Source organism: Anser anser, assembly GCF_964211835.1.
Source record: "Anser anser genome assembly, chromosome: 12".
Taxonomy (NCBI): Eukaryota; Metazoa; Chordata; class Aves; order Anseriformes; family Anatidae; genus Anser; species Anser anser.
In genome coordinates this window covers 16,069,864-16,094,744 of record NC_139733.1, presented here as the reverse complement: position 1 = coordinate 16,094,744, position 24,881 = coordinate 16,069,864, and the positions used below count along the sequence as shown (strand labels likewise).

The 24,881-nt window shown below is 42.2% G+C and overlaps 1 protein-coding gene across 4 annotated transcripts in view; it reads right to left on the bottom strand.

Annotated features, from left to right (window-relative positions):
- The window catches only part of PTPRG (protein tyrosine phosphatase receptor type G), a 407,047-nt gene that overhangs the window by 106,529 nt on the left and 275,637 nt on the right, over window positions 1-24,881 (bottom strand). For all 4 annotated transcript variants that reach the window (XM_083795084.1, XM_083795085.1, XM_083795086.1 and 1 more), the window contains one exon: window positions 11,203-11,269. In XM_083795084.1, coding sequence (XP_083651210.1) covers window positions 11,203-11,269 — 67 coding nt within the window. The remainder of the gene's footprint in view (window positions 1-11,202; window positions 11,270-24,881) is intronic.

Below are 24,881 nucleotides of genomic sequence, written 5' to 3'. Positions count from 1 at the left end.
CATGTCTCAGTGGTAAAAACACTCTTCCCCTTGCATCCAAGAAACTCCTTCCTGTGGTCCTGCAGGCTGGGGGATGAAGTCTTTCCTCCAAGAAGGCTCCTTGAACAGCCTGAAACGCAAACCTACACACTGAAAGCGTTTAGCTTCAAGTAACAGTGACAAGCTGGTAATATTTAACACTGTGAAGAAAAATAAATAAATGAAAGGAGGAAACAGCTGCAGGCAAGACAATTTCCCTGCCATCCCTGAGTATTTATCCTCTGCAATTTATGTTGACTCACAGGCCGAAGCTCCCTCTCAATCTGTGCAAAGGTGCTCACTGCCTCAGGGCATGCTGACACGCGAGGCTCTTCCATACATCACAATTCCTCACTTTCTATATTCTTCTTATTCTTCTTGCTCCAAACAAAAGTCTGCCTTCACGTAGCAGAAACTCTTTTCTCTCTGTCTCACCAGAGCTGCTAAGCAAGTCTGCTCCCCCCCCCACAGGCTGGTGAAGTGGGCAGGTTGATGACCAGCACACGCATCGTCACGAAGTCAGAAGGAAATGAATATGGATGAGGTCTGCAAAATCAGCTTCCACAGATCCCACAGTTTTCTAGAAGTCTCGATCAAATCAAGAGGTTTGCCTATAGCTCTGAACAGCAGCCTGGTAAACAAGGGGATTGTTTTCCTCCACTGCTGCTGCAAGGTGCAAATATATGATGCTCTCCAGACGTCTTCTGTTCTTCTGCACGTTATTGGCAGGTGTGGAAAGTTTTTGTAGCCTTTGGTGTTCCAAAATATGAGTAATTCTATTAAAGTCAAAGTACTCCACATTGCAACAGAATACTGTAATTTCTTCATTAACAATTTCTCTCCTCCTATTCCAAGCAGGTATGAAGGGCTTCTCAACCCACAAGAAGAAAACAAAGAGTAAAACACATTTTCCCTTCATAGCCTATCTTCAGAAAAAAGTGTGCTTAGATAATAAATAGTAAAATATATATGATTGGCCAAAGTTCAAAGAGAACTAATCAAGAAATCATAATCACAGCAAAAGGTCGTATTTAATTTGATTTCCAATTAAAAACTCATTGCCTTATTTTTACACAGGAAAAATTGGTTAGAAAAATTGCAAACTCAGTCAGAGGAGTTGATTTTTGAAATTTAGCAGGCATACAGCTCCAGAGCAAAATGACGTGTTTCTATTTAAGAAACTCTCTCTCCGTGGAAGTCGAGCACAGAGCGGACTGCTATGAATCTGAAAGAGTATTTGAACATGCAAACATCCTCTTCACGTTAACAGCCGATGACTATAAATGAGATAGATGGGAGGTACAGGACATTTTGAAAAGAGCTTTCCCCTTGTATCCATTTTTATTGAAACATTTATGAAATAAGGCTTCAGTTACAATTAATTTAGCTATTTTTAACTTTTATAACCTTTTATTTAGAATGATGGAAACACTTAAGATGCTGGCCAAACATTCCCTGGAAATCCTAGAATACAGAGTATCCCTTTATCAAGGAATGACAGGAGAAAGAAGCTCATTTTACACTTTCAAGGATTTTTGTGCCATATGCTGACAATATTATATTTTAATAATTAATTGTTCATCAAAGGAAAAGATGAAGAACAGGGATGCTAAATTCAAAGTTATTCAAATTGCGAAAATGAATAATGCATGACTTTTATATTAAACACACACTGTATTAAGTAGTCTACATTTCATCCAACTCTGTCTTTCATTTTTAAACATTCTGAACTACAATATGAATAATCAACCAAGGGAAGCTTATTTAGACAGAGAAATACCTTATTTGAATGCAAACTGGAAGTATCCAACTATGATTAAATTTTGGTTATCAATTAGGAAGGTTTCTTTCCTAAGCGTTTGGAAAGTCATAGTCAGATATATGAAAAAGACTATTTATTGAGGAAAAACTAGCTTTGCTAATACACAGTTTAAGTGGGACAGGGTGTACTCTATCTAATTTTTCACGGCTACAAGCAACGCTGTAAGTTTTTGTTAATGAATTCCAAAGATTAAAATAAAAACTACCTATAATTGGATTAAAATGACTATTAAAATAGATGATAATCAATTGATTATGGTTTAATAACCTAGTACTTTTGAAAAAGGATTATTCATTTATATCACTTCCATCTAGATGCATGGTGCAGTTTTAGCAACTGGAGTCACAAACAGCTTCATGAAAAGCTTAAAGAAAAAGTGACTTAGAAATTCAGGAGTCTATCTCCAATATATCTCTTCAATATCATATAGAAACAGTAAGTGACATGAAATTATGTTCCTAAGAGCTTGAGACGGTTTTGAAAATAGGATTTGAAAATCAAGTCACTTAAAATTTCATCCTTAAATTGCTATTATTGGTGGTGAATCTGTAAAAAGAATCATTTGCAAGCTAAGCAACAGTATTGACTGAATATGGAGGAAATATTTTGTATATGTATATATACATATGTGTATATATATACGTATATATACATAAGAGCGTGTGTGTATTCACACTAACATTCCTACTAAATTGTAAAGAGCGAAGCTAGAAAAAACATCAAACCTTTCTTCCCTGTCTTCCAAAGCCAGCTCCTATTTCCCATTTTCCCTGCTTGGGGCTGGAATGAGTTTTGCCCGGAAGACTGGGGACAGACTGAGCAGGATGAGGAGTTTACAGGAGGGAGAAACCAGACAAGGCTGGGAACTATATGATCTTCCGTGCGAGAACGAAAACCAAAATAAAAAATAACAAGAGAGCATTTGCTGACAGGTACTAAGAAGAGAACTGGCAGACAAAAGCAATAAAACATCAGCGATAACATCTGTGTTGACCTGCAAATACCTGTGAACCACTGCAATGACTGCTGCAAAAGCCACCCACGAGCCACCTACTCGCTCTTACGTGTGAACCAGCCTCACACCTGTGTGGGCTCTTCTGCTGCTCCTTGCCCTACTCCATCGGTGCAAGAGCACAGGCGTGCACCCAAGCAGAAAAATAAACAAGCAGGAAATCGGAGCCACAGAGATCAGGACCCTAGTGACAGACCTCGAACCACAGAGCATTCCTCTGAGAAAGCAACGAGGTAGGCATTGCTGTGGCTGCCACGTCCAGGCAATGCGGACAAGAGCGGCACCTGGGACGTCCGCCGAGATGCCCCTCTAATGCCGTACAGCCACTTTTATTGACAGTCAGCAAACAGGGATCCTTTGTTTACAGCACCAAGGCTCGTAGAAACGCATTCACTCTAATATTTCCACAGGAAAAATTATCAGGTGCCACAGATTCATTGTTGACAATTAAGACAATGAATGTGACATTTAAACTACTGAGTATTCCCCGGCATAAAAGCACAATATGGTATTTTAACTCGCATCCACGAAAAGGAATTAACCGTCAGCTGGTAATGCATCTGACTTTCTGACACAACAGTCATGTCTATCTCTTAGTCTTTGTCCCTGAATAGCAATGAAACTGAAACAAGTACACATGGGCAGACCACACATTCTGGTTCCAGATTTGCCTGCAAACCTACAGAAAAACTTACATTCCTACTAATGCGGTAGGAAACGTATTTACGTGACACATGCAAACTCTCTTTTGCCAATTTAGGTGCAGAAACAGAACACAAAAATGTAGGACCAAGCAACCTATGATAACATCTGAATGACCAAGTACCTGTTTCGACAACATCAGGTGTAGTCTCCCAACATTATTTTGGTTTACTAGACAAAGAAATACTTTTTTTTTTTTTTTCCTCATCAGCCAGTAATGCTCAGTATATTCTTTGTTTGGGCTGGTAAATCTCCCCACTGCTTTGCATGGAACCAAGGGCCATTCTTTGCGTAACCCAACCCAAAGTCACAGCAATCGCAGGCACGCTTTAAAGAGCTGACCTATTTACACTCTGTATTTGTTAAAGCATCACCACATGTGAGCTAATACCGAGCTGTGCACAATAGTTTTCCCAGCAGAGGAAAAATCAGATCTTGAAACAGATACCGGTGGCAGATCTCCACCAAGTACTGCAGTTTTCAGAAGTTGATGCCAACAAATATTATATTGCAGGAGCTATCAGTTGGATATTTCGACTTCAAGGACTGACTTGCTAAAAATAAATTCTGTGAAATGCTGGAAGAAGATAGCCCTGAATTTTAACCGAATCACTGTGGAATAGGAGGGTTCTTGAGATATTCAGGTAAACAGCATCACAACTATCTGTGATCAAACCCCTTTTCAAATCTAACAGGAACTTGGATCGGAGATCACAAGAAAATAACTATATGCCAAGTCCATTTATATCTCATGGAATGCTCTGGACTTTCATCGTGCTTTTCTGTAAGAAAACAGGAACTTGGCTGCATTGAAAACAATATCTTAAAATGAGCTTATTTCCAAAATTAACGTATGTGCAATGCCTGATAGGTGGAAACGTTACCCAGCTACACTTTGAATAACTGAAATCTGCAATACCAATACGAAGAGCTTTGAAAGTCTCCCAAATTTGTTAAACAATGTTACTGCCAATTTCATTTTCACAATGAGCCAAGCCATTCTAAAGCTTCTGCATTCAAACATTAAAAAACAAACACACAAAAATAATCAAAAGGACACCATGCCACACGCCCACTGAGCCAGAACTTCCAAGATAAAGCAGGCTGCACACCAGAGACAGGGACCAGACTCGCTGTGGTGATGTTAAAGATGAGATTACAAATATATGTTACTTTAATTGAAGAGATCTTCACATGAGTACTCGCTGTGTATATCCAGTATGAAGAGCAGTTTCTGACAGACCTCTGGACCCAGTCTAATTCTTGTCACTTACTGTACAACTATTACTCCAATTTTTATTTTATTTTTTTAAAGGCTACATCCTCTGCTGAACAATGCAAAAAACCACAGCACAGCATGGCAGAGAGGAGGGGAATGAGAATAACAGGCCTTACTCAGGGAGCCTGCAGTCTCATTTAACCTGAGACAACTGGTGAGTGGCACAATGAAGAGAGGAAAGAAAAAAAGGAGAGTCTCCCATGGAAAAAAAAAGAAAGTTGAACATTTCCATGGCAGGTGCCAGTCTCAGGCTTTATTTTTCTCCCTCCCTCTCTTTAAAGAGTTTAAGAAGAAAAGGTTTAGCTGGGGAGGAGGAGTCTTAAGCCTGCAAGGAAGTAAAAAATAAAATCGGAACCTCTAATGCTTAAATACTGCTGATGCAGGGCTTGGGCCTAACGGCTGGTTACCATTCTGGATTGCGATGAGGCTTCTCCAGGTTTCACAACATCTAACCCAAGGCAGAGGTACATATGAAGTCAAACTGAGAGGGGACATGGAAACTGAGAAATACAGAGTAGGCATCACTGACTGGAGGAAAAAGAAACTGAGAGGAGACCTTCAGAGGGGAAGAGGATCCCTGGAGCAAGCTGAACCCTAGCACAGGCAGGGTGAAGTGAGGCAGAGCTGGCCAGAGGAGCGTGTCCTTTTCACATCCTTCAGTGGAGCCACAGCACAACTGCACCTTCTCGGACTTTGACGCCCCTCTCTTCTCAGCAAATTGCCTCAAAACCCACCAGCGAAGCACACAACTCCTCCCCGTCCCCCGTGCTTTGCTCACGCTCATCATCAACCTAAATTCAGCCACATCTTAAATTTTGAGTTCTTATTGCTGCAATCTTCTTTTTGTTAGCTTGACTTAGTTTTTCTGTGCAACGTATTAATTATATGTCAGCTTGCTGGTCTGTGGTCAGCCATGACCAGCACTGCTTTCCACAGAGCAGACAGGTGAAGGTCCAGAGATTTCTAAGACTTCCATCATTTATTCTTTTAAATGATCCAGACCCCTGCAGCTATGCACACAGCTGCCCTATATAAAGGTGTGAACTTATCACCTCTGCTCTCATCTTCATTTCCCACTTCCCTCCTCCTTGCCTTTGCTCCACAGCAACCGTGTCCTGGCCCCTTTCACACGGCTACTCTGACTGTGAACACAAGAACAGATCAGAAAACAAAAGAATATACCCAGATCATCCCAGAGGAAAAAAAAAAAAAAAAAAACTCTTCCACATTTCGTTCTCAGTTCAACACATCGCGCTGCTCTTCCTTTGATGGGCTTCCTTGTTCCAAATTGGGTTTGTGCTTTCTTCAAAGTTTTGCTTTAAAAGGCAAGGTCCCACAGCAGCACGCCTCGCCCTCACCCCTCTCCCCTGCCTTTCTTCTCTGCAACCCCTGATATTTGGTGCAGAAAGCAAACAGCTTGTCAGGTGGCATTATGGTTAAAGTTAAAAACAAAAGAAAAAACCTGTCATGCTGCTAATGGTGTTTTCTTGTTATTATGCCTTCTGGTGTGATAGATCCACAGGGTAACTAACACTGTCTGGATTGCTTCCTTTTTAGTGCTGATTTATTTTAACAGGTTATTCACTGCCTTTTGCCTAGGACAACTGGAGAGATGTGTAACATATTTATTCACTCCTTTTTCTGTTGCTAAAGCAATTCTGTTTCTACTGTATTTCGGTATGGTCTCCCCAGCAGCCCCTGAAGCTTTGGTGGTCGCCCCCAATACGCCTCAACACCTCTTGCCCACCTTGCGGGAGACCCAAGAGCTCACTCTGCCCCATGCTGAGCTTAAGTTAAGGCACTCTGGTGATTGAAAGGCAGAGGAAAAAAAAACAAGAATGTTCCTAAACTCCCTTTTAAATAGACAAAGGCATCCCTCTACCCAGCACCCCACCCCATGCTCACAAACAAGCAACAGATGCCATCGATTCACTTTGTACCTACGCTTTTGATCTGGCTGCACCTTGATTTTCACTGCTCGCTTTTGACAAGGAAGGGAATAAGAGCCCCATCTCTGTGACATTAATAGAGGCTCTTCTGTCACGGTAATTTATTTGTGCTTCGCTAATAACTTTCTGCTGATCTGTGTAGGTTCTCGTGACAGTCACAGAGAACAGGACAAGTGACAAAACAAGGTTTCCATCACAGTGAAAGGTTTTCCACGAGCCTGGGGTAGCACGGGGTCCTGCTCCTCTGATAACTCCTTGCCTGTGGGATGAAAGGGGACCAAGCAGAGCATCCATGCCCAGCCTGGGAGAAGCAAATGCTGCACAGCCTCCAGCTCCAGGCACTGCCTTCGGGATTGAAATCAGGGAAGGAAACACCTTTTAGTGCTTTTCAGGCAGCTGGTAAGAACAAGGAAAAACTATCTCTAAGAGGCTTACGCACAAAATGGTACTAAAAGGGGTGAGCCAAAGACAGCGGAGGTGAAGAAAAGCAATGTTTCTGTGTAATAGCTCCACCCTGTTAGGTGCTCCTCTGAGATCTTGCTGAAGCATGAGACAGACAAAAGCTTTTGTGGCCATTTTAATGCAAATCAACTGCATAAGACATAACCTGGCATTTCACGTCTCCCCAGTTCCCCCGGGGGTACGATTGCCCTCCCTGAAGCCCTGGGAGCCTGCTCAGTCCTTGCACACAGCTCTGTCCTGCCCCACGCTCCTCAGCATTGCGAGGAGCAGAAAGAGGCTCAGGGCACTCAGGTGAACACATCAGCAGCAAAACAGAGGCAGAAAAGTCTGATTTCTAGCACCGTGACTAGGCCCCATGTCGTTCGTTACTCAACCATGCACCTTCAACGGAGGACATGCATCATCCCACCAGCGCAACTGGGGGCTCTGCTGCCAGCTTCCGCGAGGAAAACAGCGTTCGAAGAGGAGCTAAAAAAGACCCCCAGTGGTTAGAGCTGAAAGACACCGGCAAGTCGGCGTCAGAAAAAGCACATCACGCCCGCCTGTGCTCCATCCCTTCTGCGGAGGGAGGACTGCGTGCTCCCAGCTGTCAGTCTCCAGCGGCTCCGCGGCAGACGCGTGCTCGCCGCGCGCTTCGCGGCAGGGAAAGCAGGAGTGAGAATAGCAGGCACCTCGCTGGCGGGAGGTGTGACAAATCCTTGGCAGAGCACAGAACCGAAAGCAATTTTAAAATCAGCAACAGGCAGCTGACAGCTCTGAAAAGAGCCTCCTCGTCGTTCGTGTGCCTTTACAATGCTCTGCGCGGGCGGCCGCGGGAGTTTGGGAGCAGCGGCGTGACGGGAACGTACTGTTCAGCAGGAAGCTGCGGGGCAAACCCAAAGGCGTTATCGTCGATCCAAACTTCGTCAGCGTGTTTGGGACCTCACCGGTTTTCCTTCCAGCCAAGAAACTTTAAACGGTTGCTCATGTAAAATTAAGCTTAATGTGACATTAAGATTCTAGAAAATTATGCCTGGAGATGAGGAAATAAAGTGAACTCTGAGTAGTAACTAAGCCTGTATTGATTTTTATGCGTACGTTTCTCTGTCATTGTTACTAAGCTGGTGACACTGTGAAGGGCACAATTATTTATGTTCCATCAAATTAGTAAGTAATTCAAATCCCTGACAAAATCTCAAGCAAAAATTGCTTTCACTTCTGCAGAAAGTCCTCCTGACGCTTGAATTGTTTGCCTACCCTTAAGAAGTGCACTGTAAACATGTAAGAATTCCACAGAAAACTGAAATGCTACGCAAGAAAAATGAAAAGTGCGATCCCCACTCATCAGTAGCACCCTTACTTGTAACTGAGGGGCGTTCGAGCTGCTGCCATCACAGGGACAGGGCACCGTGGGTGCTCTGCCCTGCATGGTGCAGAACCGAGTCCCCATATGGGGACAAGCCTTCTAGTATGGCAAGTGAAGAAATGAGGATAGCGTGTGTGTGTACTATTTCCTTCTTGAAAACGGAATGACTGGGAAGGAGGAGTGACCATGCAGCCCAAATCAGCAAGGATGCGTTGCTGGTCAGAAGGAGACAGAGATGGAAAAAGAAGGAAATCTTACATAAATAGGAATGTTGAAATGAGGTGCATGGCAGGAGCAGTGCCAAGGGGCTGATGTTCTCTCCAGCAAGAGGGCACACGAACATTTAAAATCAAGGTAATTATAACTCTTGATTTCTACAGTGCCTCTGTATTGTCATGACCACCTAAGAGTAACGTGGGTGTGGAAGTATTATAATATGCAAAGAAACTTAAGGTTTCCATTTTGCTTTTCTCCAGCTTCTTTTGTTGGATCTTTGCTTGATCCAGCCACACTGTCCAAAACCCACATGAGTTCTCCAGTCTATTTCAGCCAAAAAGTTCGTTGTTGCCTTAGGGTCCCAGCTGAATGCAGCCAAATGGAAGGTTGGAAGAGTCTTTTAAGATAAATTCATAAAAATGTGCTCATATAAGATATAAGTAAATTACATCAAGAAAAGAAATGAGGGTGGCTGGAATTAAAGCTCACATCTTTACTATTATTCTACATAATAACATTAGAAGAGAGATAGGATATAAGAATTCTTCACTGAAGCGTTCCACCAATATTTAAGTTAAAGAGAACAATTTCTTTGAACGACTACTTTGTAGGAGGAAATTCCCTTATGTTACCCACCAAAAGAGCCTTAGAAAAGGCCTTTAATCAGGGCCTTTGAAACAGGAAGGAAAGCAAGATTTTCCTCTTTTTCTTCCTTAATGTTTTTAAAAGGAAACTAGCTATTGAAATATATCAAGCGAATTCCTTTACTTGAAACACTAGTACCCTTCTGTGCATTGTGAGCAAAACAAAAATAAACGCCTTTTATCCACCCAGATTTTGCTGTGGGTAGGCAGTGCCAAGTCGGACTAATCATTATGTGGTCAGAGAAATCACAACCTCGGGACCGTGTCACATCCTACCCAAACAATTATTTTTGGGAATGGAATAATACTCTTAGGAGGCATTGGTGTGATTATCCGCTACTGGCTATTACAGCTGCAGCGGAGAGGAGCAAGAGACGGAGCAGAAAAAAATATGATGAGATGGCTAAAATAGCATAGAGCTTGCAGGGGGTAGTGTCTTGAAATAGAAGGCAGGTAGAAAACAAAGCTAAAAAGAGATCTTGGTCCAGTTAAATGGCAGCTTGACTTCAGTGTCAAATTACGCAGCCGCTGAAAAATCTTTGCAGCCCAACTGGTCCTCACTTTATTTTTGCTAGCCTGTTTTGCTACCCAGTGGGAGCTAGATAATAACATCTATTTTTGTGGAAAGCAACAGTTTTTCAGCTGTGTGTGTTGTTTTTATCTCACAGCAGAACACTGCAATTTATAAACAGCAAAACCTATGGAAAATTCTCTAAATGAAGGACTTTATGGTATGTTATCATTTAACCCCTATTTTTCACTTCCATTGGATTTATTAGTGTTCCCAGTTGCAATGTTAAATGACTCTGAAAGTAGAGCAATTAATCCAAAATCCTATTTGTTTTAATCTAACACTGTCAACTAGTTTTAGGTTTGCAGTCAAGAGAAAAAAATGTTTGTTAAGCTCTACAGCACTAGCTAATGTCTAAAGACAATCCTCTGAAAAGGTACAAAGATGTTTTATCGCAGCACTATAGATGGGACGGAGATTTATTAGAGTACCTAACACCATTCCAGCAGACGCCTTTTGAATTATAATGAGATTATTAAAACTTTACAAATCATTATATTAAAACCTGACATGAGTACTTCTGGAACCGGAGCATCTTGATGTCATTGCTAATGATGCATTACCCGTGATAAGGCTTCAGTAAAATTCCTAAGTAAAAACTGCTTCTAAAAGTATAAAATATATTAATATTTATTTCAGTACCTGCTTTAAGTTCAAGGATAATAGCTTTATATGCATCAGAACAGTCGAATGATCCTATTTATGTCAGCATTAGAAAGATGTTCATCTGCTGCAAAGTTTAATTAATTTTCACAGATAGTTAATTTTCTGTTTCATTATCAGCTCCCTAAATTTGAAAGACAAATAATTTATAAACAAATAGAAACTTCAGAGAGGAGTATTTTTAGAGCAAACAGAAGATAAATAGCAGGAGTGAAGCATCAATGCTGCCTTCGAAGTACTAATACGAATGATGTATTGTAGTAGGTTTTGATTGATAACTTACGCATTCTAGAGCACCGACTGAAAAGAAATAAATTGTTTACTGTTAACCCCAACCCATTTTCAGGTAACAAATGACGACGGTCTTTACCAATCAAATAATGGCTGTAATGCCCTTAGACATCGTGAATGAGGAATGTGCAGGCTCTGCATCCTTCCAGGGGTGACTTGATCCTCTAAGGACAACATTCCTGCCCTTCTCCCCTTCCCAGCAAGAAGAAAGTTTAAGCAGCTACTTACCGTGATGTACGACGCCCTTCAACCCATGGATAATGGAATCCAGTGCTGGATTGTCCCTCTGACTGACCTACATGCAAAGGATACAGGATTGGTTACATCTATTCTGGCATCAGACAGAACAGCCTCAGTTTAATCTTCTAAAGAGAAAAAAAAAGATGTTATCTAACAAGCTGCTTAGTTCTCACATTTACAATGGCTCTTCACCAAATGCCAAAGATACATGGTGTAATGAAATAAAGTAAGGAAGGTTAAATTAAAAGAAAGCATTCTCTGAATTCATTAAAACACTAGCAATACTATCACCCAACAAAACCTAAAAACAGAGCCAATTTTTCTCCAGCTACTTCTCCTTTCATAGAGGAAAACTGCTGTGATAAACAGAAGTTATCTCAGAACAGTCCATCCCTTACTGATACAGGAATAAATCTGGTGCTGCCACTGCACCCAGTAGAGCTGGACCCCTTTCAGCCATAATGCAGTTGGGCCGACTTCTCGTTGCTATTCATCTATTCATCTTTTTACATTTATTTAATTTAGTGCCGCTTGGACAAGAGAGAAGAAAAAGAGCTACAAGAGAGGATCAAGAAATCTCTGATTTTTGAAAATGCAATTGCCTGTACTACCAAAACCGGTACTTCCACAGTATTTCTTCCATGGTTGGCTAACATCCACGCCCTCTGCAACAAGGAGCCCCAGCACCACAGAAAGGAGGGAAAGGCAGTGGGAGTACAAACCTCGTTGAGCTCCATAATTTCAAATTAAACCCATTACCTCAGTCACCTACTTGCAACACAGCCAAGGAATTTACAACCAATAATGTTTTTTTTAGAATTATTTTTAACATTTTGCATCTTCAGAGATATTGAAGGAAAACATACAATTTTTGTGAACATGTCCCATTACCTAAAATACATGCAATTTACTTTGGGGAAATAAATATTGGTATGTGCCTCATTCATGTAGTACTTTTTTTCTTTTTTTTTTTTTTTGGCCACAAGTCAGTATCAGAAACCTGAATCCTGTTGGTCATTTTTGGATTGACTGCTCCCAGTACGGAAACATGTTGACTGCAGAAGAGCTCCTGTACTCCTGCCTGCCCACGATCTCACGTTGTGAGGAAAAACAGAGCTTAAACACTTTCTGTTCACAATTTAACATTGAGCAAAGAAGTGGTGGAGATAAAAGAAGAAAACATGAGAGAAGAACTAATGCCCAGCAGGGAGCACACTGTCGCGTGAAGTGCGGAACTGGCTTGGAGCTCGCTCTTAGGAAGAGCGACTGCATCACTGACTGCAGCACATCCAAAACTGCATTACTGTAAAAAATAAAATAAATTCACAAATTCTACCTGCCCGGTGGAGGAGAAAACTGGCATCCACTGGCCCAAGTTTCACACCTCTTCCCATCCTTCTTCCCCTTTACTAATAATAAATCTTTGAAACCTCATTATTATTTTTCTAGACAACTGCATTGAGGCGGAAAAAACAAGAAAGGCAACTTTCTTTTTTTCCTGTTTATTTGGCCTTTGAACTAAGCTGCTGCGTTCAGGAAACATTCACACGCTCTTGTCTCCAGGAAAAAAAAAAAAAAAAGGTTTGGTTTGGTGTTTTAAATGGAAATTGAAGATTCTTTTCTCAACACAGTACTCCAGGACTCGCAACGATCAGGTAGGGCAAGATTTGCAATAAAATTATGAAAGCAGCAGAAGCAGCTTTGAAATATATATAGCTTAGATGATACTGGCAATAATATTATTAGGCCTGAAGGCTGTAAGCTCTTTGAAGCATGAACTTTTATGTGCCCAAAGGGGTGCTCTGTACATTTTGGACTCTGTATAAATAATAAGCACAGTATACTGAACCCAATGACCCACTTTGTAAGTTCTGCCTGGCTTCTGGCAAATCAACAGTAAACACTTTAAAAATGCAGAGCTGTTGGAAGACACGTTCCTGCATCTTTTCCATTTATTCAGGTTTCTCCAAGCCATGGCCACCACTAAAGAAAAATCATTAAAAAAGCTACTAGTTATTTAGTACAATTCTGTAAGAAAAACTTACACTGGACTCAAACAATGTTTTATTTATTGCTATTTAACTGTAAGTTGTATAGAATTCTATTTTGTTTGCTTTGTTTTTATCTCTGGTGACAGCTACAATCAGTCCAAAGAAAGCAAATAGATGGAAAGAAACCTAAAGGTTAAAACTCTTCCTTTTGGGATTTTCTGTCAAAGTAGATCAATTCTTAACCTCAGCCTTGGCAGCGCCCCTTAATCTGCTGAGGTGGTATGCCTATATAGATCCATCTAAGCAATCTTTTTGATAACATATTCTGCGAAAATGTTGTGTTCTCCAATAGCATGAAATCAAGAGTCATGTTACTTCTTTGGGGGTGGGAAAGCATATGCTCCATGCATCTGTAATCATGTTTTCTCCGAGGGTATCGGGAGTGGGATCTCATGTTTCTCTCAAAAATCTCAGGCAAACAAGTACCACTCGTGGAGATGTCAGTTCAGACCTGCTTGGGATATAGTCTTACTTTCCTTCCAGATGCTTCCCCCCTTTTTTCCTTATACTCGCACGCTGTTCTCCCACATCTCGCTATACCCTTTTCAGGATCTTGGCAAGACCAATAGAAAAGTGCCAAAAAGTTTTCTCATTTTGTGGAATGCTTCAGAATTCAGAGCAAAACTTTTCTTACATCTTTTTTTCCCTCAAGTTCTTTAAAAAAAAATAAAAAATCCTTGATTTTTTTTCCCCCCTCCCCAGCTCTCTCTCTTTTTTCTGCTGCCGTTCATAGAAAAAAGCAGGTTTCTGAAACCCAGAATGTCAAGTTCTATCCCCAGTGCTGTATGTCTCTGGTTTAACTGGCCTGGAGCTACCAGGCTGGTTGAGAGCAGAGATTCACCCATACAAGAATCCTGTCTCTGAAAACAGCTGATGCTCAAAAGAAAGGCTGGGCCAGGGGAAGACAAAATCTACCACAAACTGTTTTTTTTCCTGTTATATAATCTGACTTACAGAAGAGTATTTTGTATTATGTTATAGATATATTCTAAAGGACAACAGAAACGAATTCTTCAGGTTGACTTTACATGCCACATTTCTCATGATGAGAGAACGACCATACACCTGCGACTTGGTTGTGACACTTTGGCTTCACCCAGCACAGGCCTTCCGCTGGCTAAAGCTTTTCTTTACCTGTGAGACAAGAGCAGTGAGATTCCCCCTCCTCCTTCTGGAGGCTAACACAGAAGAAATGTCACCAATGAAAATTTCTCAAGCACAGGAATTTCACAGACAAACACAAACCTGTTGTGCCGCCAGTCATGAGTGCTCTGCGCAGCACGGATTAATGGGACAGATGGAAAACCATCCTGAAATTGCCCTAAAATACTCGCAGCACCACCACGACAAATGCTGTTTCCTGAAGATGATGCACTCCCTCAAGACTGACTAACACTCTATAGGTCTGCAGGAAACAAGATAAATAACGATTGCTTGCATCATTTATAATTGAACAATGTCTGTAATCCTCTTCAGTACAAACAGGTAGCTATTGTGCTAAGTGCAAGGGAAAAATAAACACAGGAATATCATTAAGCAGTTTCCTGTGCTGAGAGGTCTCACCATAGGGTAAATATAGAATGAAGATGACACGGGGAAGCAAAAACTTACTCGTCATACCCTTTGGGTGACTTCGATACCTGGTGCACAGGCAGTTCTGGGTAGCACGAAGAGCTTGCCATTAATGCCGTGAATAAAAGAGGCATTTGCAATGTAGGAAAAGGTCATGCACAAGCGACCCCATTCTGCAGTCATAAAACAGGGACGTTCTTCAAGTGAAGTCACGGTGGAAATCATTACCCTAGACAGGTTGCATTTACTTACGGCTCCTGCATCTAATGCGGGGACTGAAAAATGATTCATTCTGCAGTTAACAGCAAGGTTGATCAGTCATGAACTCTATTGACAAGAGCGTTAACACCTTTCAGCAGCACAACCTGTTGTACCTTTGCTTGCAAGCGCTGTTCCTGCAGCCCTGCCCTCAGAGTTAACAGGGCAGGAGGGACACCAGGGAGCCAAGCTCTTCCTGGGGATAACGACAGCGATGCTCCAGAGAGGAAAGTTCCAGAGGAGGTGCAAGAGTGTGATGGGGTCAGAGAGCCCCAGAGCTGGGCTGCTACGTACAGCACCAAGCCACAGTGGTGAAGACAAACTTTATGGACATTACCCTACAGAAAGCCTCTATGTTACCACAGTACTAAGCTCAGCATGTGCTAATGAGTTAAAAACAAGCAAACAAACAAGCAAGCAACAACAAAAGACAGCCCTCGTTTTCTGTCATTCGCTATCTGTTAAGTAGCCGAAGCTCTCCGCTTGTCTGATTATTTTATGGAACAAACCCAGAACCTCTTAAGTGTCTGATTTCACAAAAATCAGCAGAATTGTAAAGTGTTCAAATTTATACCACATGCTATATAATTTAAACCATATGTTAATTTGTATAAGTAAACCATGACCTGTCTTTCTGCTGGAAACAGTTCTATAAAGCACAAAAAAAATGAGTCTCAGGCAAAATTTTCGAGTTTGATTTTTTACAAAAAATAATGAATAAATAAAAACCACAGGAACCCCAGGTAAGCACTGAGGCAGCTGGAAGGCCACACAGCTACACCAGATGTAATTCAAAGACCCCTGCCCAGAGGGCAAGACTCCCCCCACCCTCTCTCCCCCGTTTCCATTGCGTTGGGTGCCTCTCCAAAACCAGGTTATCCTCCTCCCTCCAAGCAACATGAGAAAGGCTGGGGGATGCACCACAAAGCCCTCTAATCATCACTGGTACCAGTCACCCTGCAAAAAGTAGGTGAATATTAATAGCTTGAACAGCTCCAAAGTAAGGAATATGCTTTTCTTTTAAAAATATGTTTAAATAGATCTACTGCATTGAAGAAAAGGGTGTGGGGAAAAAAGAACAGAAGAAAACCCTTCCAGTCTGAGTGATATGAAATACAAATTTCTCTCTCATTTCCAACTACAAAAAATCTGGCATTTAGACTTATTAAACTGTCATAAATTTGCAGCAACTGCTTTCAAGCTCATTAAATGGCTCACAGACAGTACTGCAAAGCATCTCACAACCAAGGAGAATGCCATAGCCAGCTATATTGAAAGGTGAAATGACATGCATTTTGTGCAAGTCAGGGGAAAATGAATGGCAACAATTTTGTGATACACTACCTGAGCCTTTCCCCTCAGAATAGTGATATAATTTACTTTTCTCTCCCACTGCAACATTTGGCCCTTGACTTGGAAACTAAATCTTCAATCTATCAAGCCTTACCCATCTGCTAAGTAAAATGGCCAAGACAATCTGCATGCCTTGAATTCGATATAGCCAGCTGCTCCCAGAGCGCTGTGGCATTAACATCCAGAGACCATCCTCTTGTGCTGTAAAGGATGGTGTCTGCCAAGGATGAATGACTACATACTTAACCGTGGCAGCTGAAGCCAGTGACAATGGCTGACACAGAGAGAAGCCAATGTGTCAAATTCTACTTTCAATTTCAATGGTGAAAGTCAGGGGTAATATTCCCCCTAACTGCATGCCTTCAGCTCCCATTCAGCTCGCGGCTAAGATCTACAGCTCGCCGGCCAAATACTCGAGTCTCTGAACACGCCGTACAAACAACCAAGAAAAAAGAAAACTGTTATAAATTAACTAGGTTGCAGAGATTAAATTGTCCTGTAGGGTTTCAGGACAATCAACGTGGTTAAACAATTTATTCTCTTATCAGAGCAGTACCGTTGGACAGATGCCAGTCCTCAAGCTCCATGGCAAAGATTTTCACTGTTTTAGAACAGAAATGAGAAGAATCCCATTAATGCAAACATTCTGCCACACAATACATATATTTTAACCTCACAGCAACAGGATTTCAAAGAATTCAAGATACAGTCAAAAGAAACATACTTTTCTCAGAGGGAAGGCACTTGGCAAATTGCTAGTGAAACCTCAAATTCTTGTCTTTGGGGCCCATTTATTTTAAAGCTCGCTAACAGCTTGGGTAGGTGCTACTCCTAACCCTTCTGAACAATCCCACTCCAACCTTGCACGGGTCGGCAGCAGTAAGAAAGGAAACACATCCTGGCTTTGCATACCCTTTTGCTCTGCACAAAATCCATTGTTTCTCCTCTCTCCCTTTTGAAGCCCACATTGTAAAATCTGGTTGTGGATAAATATCTCATTTTCTTAAACACTTCTGAACAAAAGGAAATGAAAGATTTCAGCCAGACCTGGAATGTGATGAACAGATACAGAAAGTTTACACGTGTTTTGGTTTGAAATACAGTAGGATATATTTTTTTTTTTTTTCAGGAGAATTGATGGGTGAAAAGGGACAGTGGACAAAGCTGCAGCATACTGAGTTATCTATGAAGGCAAAAAATGCCTACAGAGCTCCCAACACAACGATAAGCCAGATTTGGTGCTCTGCATATTTTTCACCTTCACAAGCACCAAATGATCCAGGAATGATACATTCCTGTTCCTCCACAGATGATAATTTCTTCCATTTGCCCGCCTTCTCTCCACACGCTCATAATTGCACATCTCCCACGGGAGTTCACGCAAAAGGACAAAGCTGGCCAAAAGCCTGCAGCCTCGCGGAGGTGAGCTGGGAGATGGAAAGCATTTGCCGTGTAATGAATGAACTGCCCAAAGTGTCCTGCAGAACATATTTGTAAGGGAAAACAAGAAATGGAAACAGCTCCCTTAATACTTCAAGCTGCTGCTCATGTGTAAAATCAGAGAGAATAACAGGTACCGTACCCAGGCAAGATGTGACACCGAACCTTCTGCTGGCGCATGCACTATTTCACACAGATACTGCCGTGACCTTTGATTTTTTTTAAAAATGTGCATTAGAGCTAAGCTCACCTTTGCCTACAGCAACTGGTTTCAGGTTCAGTGACTTGAAAGCAAATTCTGTTGGGTTCAGTCTGGGTTTTGGCTTTCAGGTGTTAATAATCTTGCTATGAATGAACACATACTGAAGACATAGAGGTGCATACGCTGGCAGAGGAGATGTTCTTAGATGTTTCATTCACTATGTTGTTTGAAAAGGGGGGGAAAAAAGTTAATGAGTCTTCCAATGATTATTTTAAATAGAATAATGGGTGTGCATTGATCCCTCTAGCTAATTCCAATTTGAATAATATATCATTCTGACTGAAAGCTTGCTAGTGATGTATTAACTTCATATTTCATCACAGCTTTGGAGGGTGTCTACAGTGAGATATTAACTAGCGGTACCAAGGAGAAAAATGCATTTAAAAAAAAAAAAAGTCCCAAATGGTTTTAAAAGCTACTGAACTGACTTTGGGGTCAGGTGTTCTGGCTGCCCCTTATCTTTGAGTGCACAGCAGCCACTTGCAATGGAGGCAACCACAGCTCCTCTCGACCTTAGCTTGCATCCTCCCTCACTTTGTACCAGCTGCATCTCAGCCTGAGTTAGTTGCAGACATCCTCGGACAAGGATGGGACAAACTCAGATACGGATCAGCAATATACATTTTCACTGTGCCCAGTAGGGAAGCCTGAAAATGCAAGATGCGCAAATAGTCACTTCTACACCAAAGGTCGGCTGAAATATCAGTGTCCTAAGTGCAAAAGGACTTCCTCAGAAAAACACTCAGGAGAATGTTTACCAAGGACTTCACAAAAGCTGTAAGACTGTCTCAATAAAAAAAGAACAAAACAAGAGCATGAAACAGAAAGGTAGAGCTAAGTATTGCTCTGTTCTGTTTGTGCACATTGAGTTTCTTTGTTAGCAGACGGAAACATTGACCAGGTATTGTACACGTGCTGGCAGCTGACTGATCAGCTCAGCAGGCTGAGCAATACTTCACAGCTTCCTCCCCGAGCATCGCCTCCATTCACTACCACCAGATTTGCAACTCCAGAATGGTAAACATAAATAAATAAACAAACAGCCAGCAATGCATTTTTCTTTCTTTTTGTAAGCCCCTCATTTGTAAACTTTGACTCACACCATTGATAAGGTAGCCTCATAGGCATTAATTTCACCAAAGTATTCTTGCGCTTCGAAAGCACGACACTGCTGGTTTACTGTAAGTGACTAGCACATTCAATTAACAAATTACTGAAAGGCCTTAATAAGCATTTATCTAAGGAAAAACAAAAGATATGTGCAAGCTCAAAAGCACAATCTGATTAGAGGCAATAGAGTGTTTAAGATGCAAAGCTCTGTAAAAGACAAAAATGTAATTGCAACACAGAGGCAAGACAACTTCAGCAGCAGATTCTCAAAGCCAAGAAAGCTTGATTGATAGACTGTACCATCTGCAGCTGCGCAAAAAAGGGAAAGAGTAGCTGCAAGTTTATTTAAAGCAATTTTGGTGCACTGAGCCTACTTGTTCTCCTTTGAGAAAATAATATGATTTCTTCATAGAGCATGTAGTCTACTTATTTAAGCAGCAGTGTGCAAGATCTCTCAATCCTACCAGCAGTTCAGCTGGAAAAATGACACACCAGGGGGTAACATTTTATCAGGATGGAGCCTATTTTATAAAAACTGCCATCAGTTATAAACTGCTCTCACCATCTGAGTTTAAAAGAAAAAAAATAGAGTTGGGCCTGGTTTAGAGTTTCCATAATCTGCCCAATTTATGTGAGTTTGTAGGCAAAAATAACCATTTTGACCTAAGTAAGGAGGGAAATGAAATGGTATAATGAAAAAAACCATCAGGAGCACTACAGCCAGATCGTCACACAGCACCCACTCTTTGGTACACAGCTTCACATGTTTGGAGAGGCTGAACTCAAAACTGTGAAACCAAGAATGGAAATTAGTTTTCATTTTCTTCTGCTCCTGGCTTGAATCTGGTAGAAACATATGCAACTGAGAAAAAAAACAAAAAATACCTTCAGCTATTTTTTTTTTCCTGGTGGCTAAACAACAAAATAAAATGCGCTGAGCAAAATGTGAAGGGTGGAAGAGAACAGCTCAGATGGGCATCTGGAACCCCAGCGTTTTGCAGGAGGTTTGTAATTTAATTGCTCCAGCTAAGCTTGCCTAGGATGCAGCAGAGATTTCCGGCCTTTTTCCTCTCTTGCAGACAACACAAAGGATTTTGGTGACAGAGGTCACAACAATCGCCCCTTTAAAATGAAGAAAAGGATTCGTCTCAGCTTCCCAGCATCTTTCACTCATTCTACATGAAAAGTCCTCATTTTTCTCTCTCTCTCAGCATTGCCCTCAGCTCATTTCCCCACGACTGCAGCAGCGGCTCTCTCCAGCCCGCCAGTACAAGATGACTCAAGCCGGCATCTATGAGTCACAAACACAAAGGATGCAGAAATGTCAATTAAGTTACACAGCCACTTCCCCAATGACAACCACACCTCAGTTCACAATTAAATTAGAAATCCAATGAAAATGAATTGTTGTAGGGCAGAATTTTTATCTCCTGCTTTGAAACATCAAACTCCAACGTAGTTTGCTTGTTCGTTTTGCCTCGTTTTTAGGTAGGTTGGTGTGAACTCATCTCCTGAAACCGCTGCAGCAGCCACAGCACATTTCCCGTGCCTAACGAAGCCGTGGGCTGGGAGGGCGCTTGGGTTTCCGGGCGTCTTTGTGGTACGAGAACCCAATTTTAGACCAGTGGTGTTCATTAATAGCTTCGTGGCACAATAGGACAAGCAAGTCGGTCAACCATAATACAGTTTTTTTGGTATTTATGGTTCTCTCTCAAGCAAGTTCTTGATTTTTTCTCAACTTATAAAAATTCTCAATGTAATTTAATTTCCTGCAGATGTGTGCACCTTTTCAAAGTGCCACGTCCTTGCACAGTGCAGTGCTCACGGTACCTATGGTAAGAAAGCACCCGCTAATCCTCAGTTTCTTCACTTGTGCCTCCGCTCTCATTTCTGAGCCACCTCCCTCTTCCATCGCCCACCTGCCACATCCTCCTCACTCTTTCTTCCCACCCAGCGAGCTGTTTCTGTCTCCTCCAACGCTACAGCATCTTCTCTTCCCAAATCGTTCCACATCACCCCCTCGAGAACCCTTGCACGGTTGTGTCACCTCCTCCTCTCATTCCCCTGCGTTCCGCACCACCGAGAGGTCCCTGTCTCCTTCCACCCCTACCTGGATGTCTTCCCATGGAGACAGGGACAAAAATTAGCCTGGGCCATGGAAGGCAGCAAATGGGCTAGCCCGGGGAAACTGAATCCAGCAGAAAGGGTGCAGAGCTCAGCTGCGGGACTGTCGAGGACTCCCACTGCTGGTGGGCAGGAGATGCACCAAGAGGGACATCCTTGGGCCAGGGCAGGTACCAGCAGCGGAGCTGTCACAGCAGCAGAACTCCGAGAGGCAGGTGAGATGAGGCAGTCCTCATCTAAACCTTCTTTAAGCCGCTGAATTAAGAATGGCAGGATGTGGCCCACAATTTTCTTCTCAGCCGCTTCTGTGCTGCTCAAGCTCCTGCAGCAACAAAAGCACAGCTCAAAAAAACCCACCCTATTTCACCCGGTGGAACACTACACACAACAGTGAGGATCATATGTCAAGCTGTTTGTTTTTCACTTGGTTAGAATGACCCAACAACTCACTCAGTTCCTTACAAAAACATTTCAACAAGTATCATGGCTTGCGTTCAGAGGAAATGGGGAAATTATTGTGCAGAAAAAAGCACTTAGAATACAAGTGCATTAAAAGCCTGGGAAACATTGAGTTTGTGGCAGCAGTTTCTTCCTCTTGAAATACAAAGAATCCCAAAAACTAACATGACATGTACGCTTGTTTCAAGATGTTCTACATTTCAGCAGTGGCAAAGTGAATGCTATTCAATCATCGTGAGTAGGTGATAGTCTTAAAGCCACAGAACTCCTCAGGATGCTTTACCCTTCATGCCTCCGCTCCGTGGGCTTCTTACAGCTTTCCGGTGCTCCTGCCGAGTGTGACCCATCTACGGAGGGGAGTTTCAAGCTCTGGATCTGGTCAGGAAGCCCTCTTCCGACAGAGGATGTAACTTCAAAATTGCCAGAATCTCAAAATCTCAGGAAAAGGATTGAGTGAAGAAATGAAATGCAACTGAATATGATTTTAAACAAAACTAAAACACGGTTAGAATGAAAGGTGCTCTTTTTACAAGTCCAGTCTGACCCAGAGCAGTAGAGAAGCTTCCTGCAGGTGGGTGCACACGGGAATGCTCTCAGGAAGAGTCTTCCATCTCCTCTCCTCTCACAAACTCTCTGAATCTGCCTGCCAGAGAACCTACCTATGATTTACAGAAGTTTACTTCCTTCTTTATAACCTCGTCTGTTCACTCCCCGGTGCTTTAATTCCTGGGTGTTCACAGATCACACCCGCTGCTTATGATCCTACCACCAATGGTGTGACCAGTCTGCTGGGCCGTCCGGGCTGCTGGCACGTGCTTTGCGCCTGACCCATCTGCAGTACCCACCTCTAGAGAAACTTCTCATCTTTCTTCTCAAAGCCTGGCACCACCATCATTTGACCACCTACTGCAGACACTACAGCCTGTGTCAGACTTTCCCCTGCCAAACACTTGAGCTGGTACGGAGCAAGCTTACGAAAGTCAGTGCACAGAGAACTCTCTCCAAACCACATGAGGACCCAACACGGTTTAAACTCCATCTCAGCTGTAACACGCACACAAGGAGCACTGCACCAGTGGCTGCTGTGAGGACGAGAGGGCTTCCAGAGCCTGGTCCTGGAACATACCATGTTCCCTGCGGACTGGCCTCTAATCCCAGCACAATGGGAGGGCACACCTGCATTTGCACTCTTTCTACACCTGGATTTATAGGGGAAGGCAGCAAGCATTTTAATATAAGGTATGCTAAGAAAGGCATAAAAAAATCTTCTATTTTTAGCAGTAAACCCTGGCTATATGCCTCAGCTGCAACACAAGCAGTAATGGAGGAACAAAGAGGGTACGTCCTGACAGGCAGACATAGGCTGGGCACTCATGACATAAATGCAACATTAAAAAAATTGCTTCTGACACGAGAACAGCTGACAGAGATAATCTCCACAGCTCAGCATGAATTTATACAGCCTTTCAGCAACTCTATTAGACAGGTGTGGTAGCAGCCAGCTGTGCCGCAGGCACAGACCAAGTTTCCCTAAGCCTGAGTGCCCATATGGCCCTGCCGCACACCGAGGCGGTGCCACCTTCCCAGCCGTCACCCCCTTCTCCCACCATCTGTCCACAGAGAGGTATCGACATCTACTCAAGGAGCAGCGTGGAGCAGGTCTAGGTAACAAGCGAGTTCAGACTCCGAAATGATGGATGTCTTCATCCCCAACACGGAGACTACCAGGCAGCTCTGCCTTAGGTTTAAAAGCCAGCTTTGCTCTGGTCTTTAATCCTCTGCTCGAGTTATAAGAAGAGACAAGTCTGGCCATAAGGTGGGGAGGCCCATGTGCTGTTAGAGAAGGTAAGCTTATTAGCTGAAATATGATAAATCTCCGTAGATATCTGGGGTAGCAGAAGGCAACAGTTTGCTTAGCTGTATCACTCGTAATGAGCTGGCAAAAGAAGAGCATTCCGACACGCTAACCTAAAGTTTAATCTGACTGGTATGCGTTTGGGGAGAGTTCCTAACAATCCTGCTTTACCCAAGATGGGGAACTAGCTGTCTGCTCATGCCTCCCCTGAAACGCAGAAGGATATAAAAGCATGTGCTTTTAGCAGTTTCGAATATGAAATGCAGAAAAAAATATTTGAAAAGTGATTGATGCAGTCTAATCATGTTTCACACAAGAGTATTTCAAATTACATTACGTGTTTTATAGGATCCAGATATGATAAAGAAGGTTTGCCAGGTGGCAAGGTAGGCAGGGGGGAAGAAGTAAGAAAATTTTCTCTTGACTGCTTCTACTATACAGGCACGTAGATAATACCATACAGATCACTGATAAAATACACACAGAAATACTAGCTTAGCTGGTTAGGGTTATGGTGCTTTGCTTTCTAATCAACACTTACCCACATAGCTGTTTTTAAATATTGATCTGGTGGTATGATCCTGAGGGAAAATCATATATCAAAAGGGGTGATTTAATTCAATCATCCTGATTCCTGCATAATGGGATCCTATTTCTCCTAAAACCCAGAAAGCAGTAACTTAAGCAAAGCTTACAGATCAGCTAATATATTTACAGCCTTAAAATAACATGAGACACACTATAAAATACACTGAGATTCAAAGTTAATCTGTTTTAGCAATATTCTTGCAGCAAGTAAAGATGAATTTTCCGCTGAAAAAATCCATTCTCTCAGAAGCAAGACTGAGCTTTGTAATAACCAAGCTACTTTCTAATGTGGTACATCATTTTACGTTACTCATAAAGAACAGTTTGCCAAATCTCCAGTTAGGCTTCATTTGATACAGTATACATGTTGCAAAAGCCAATACCTTCTTTCAGAGAGTCTCTTTACTCTCGATAATGACTCCATTACAATGCATTTTTGATTCACAGAAATTGTACAGTTACAATCAGCAGCTAAATACTTTTTTGATGGTATCAGCCAGGCAGCGTTTGGCTTCTCAGTCCTCTCAGAGCTGCAAAGCAGTTGCAGACACTGTAAGCTCACAGGAAAAATCCTGCTCCATCTTGCAAGCCTCTG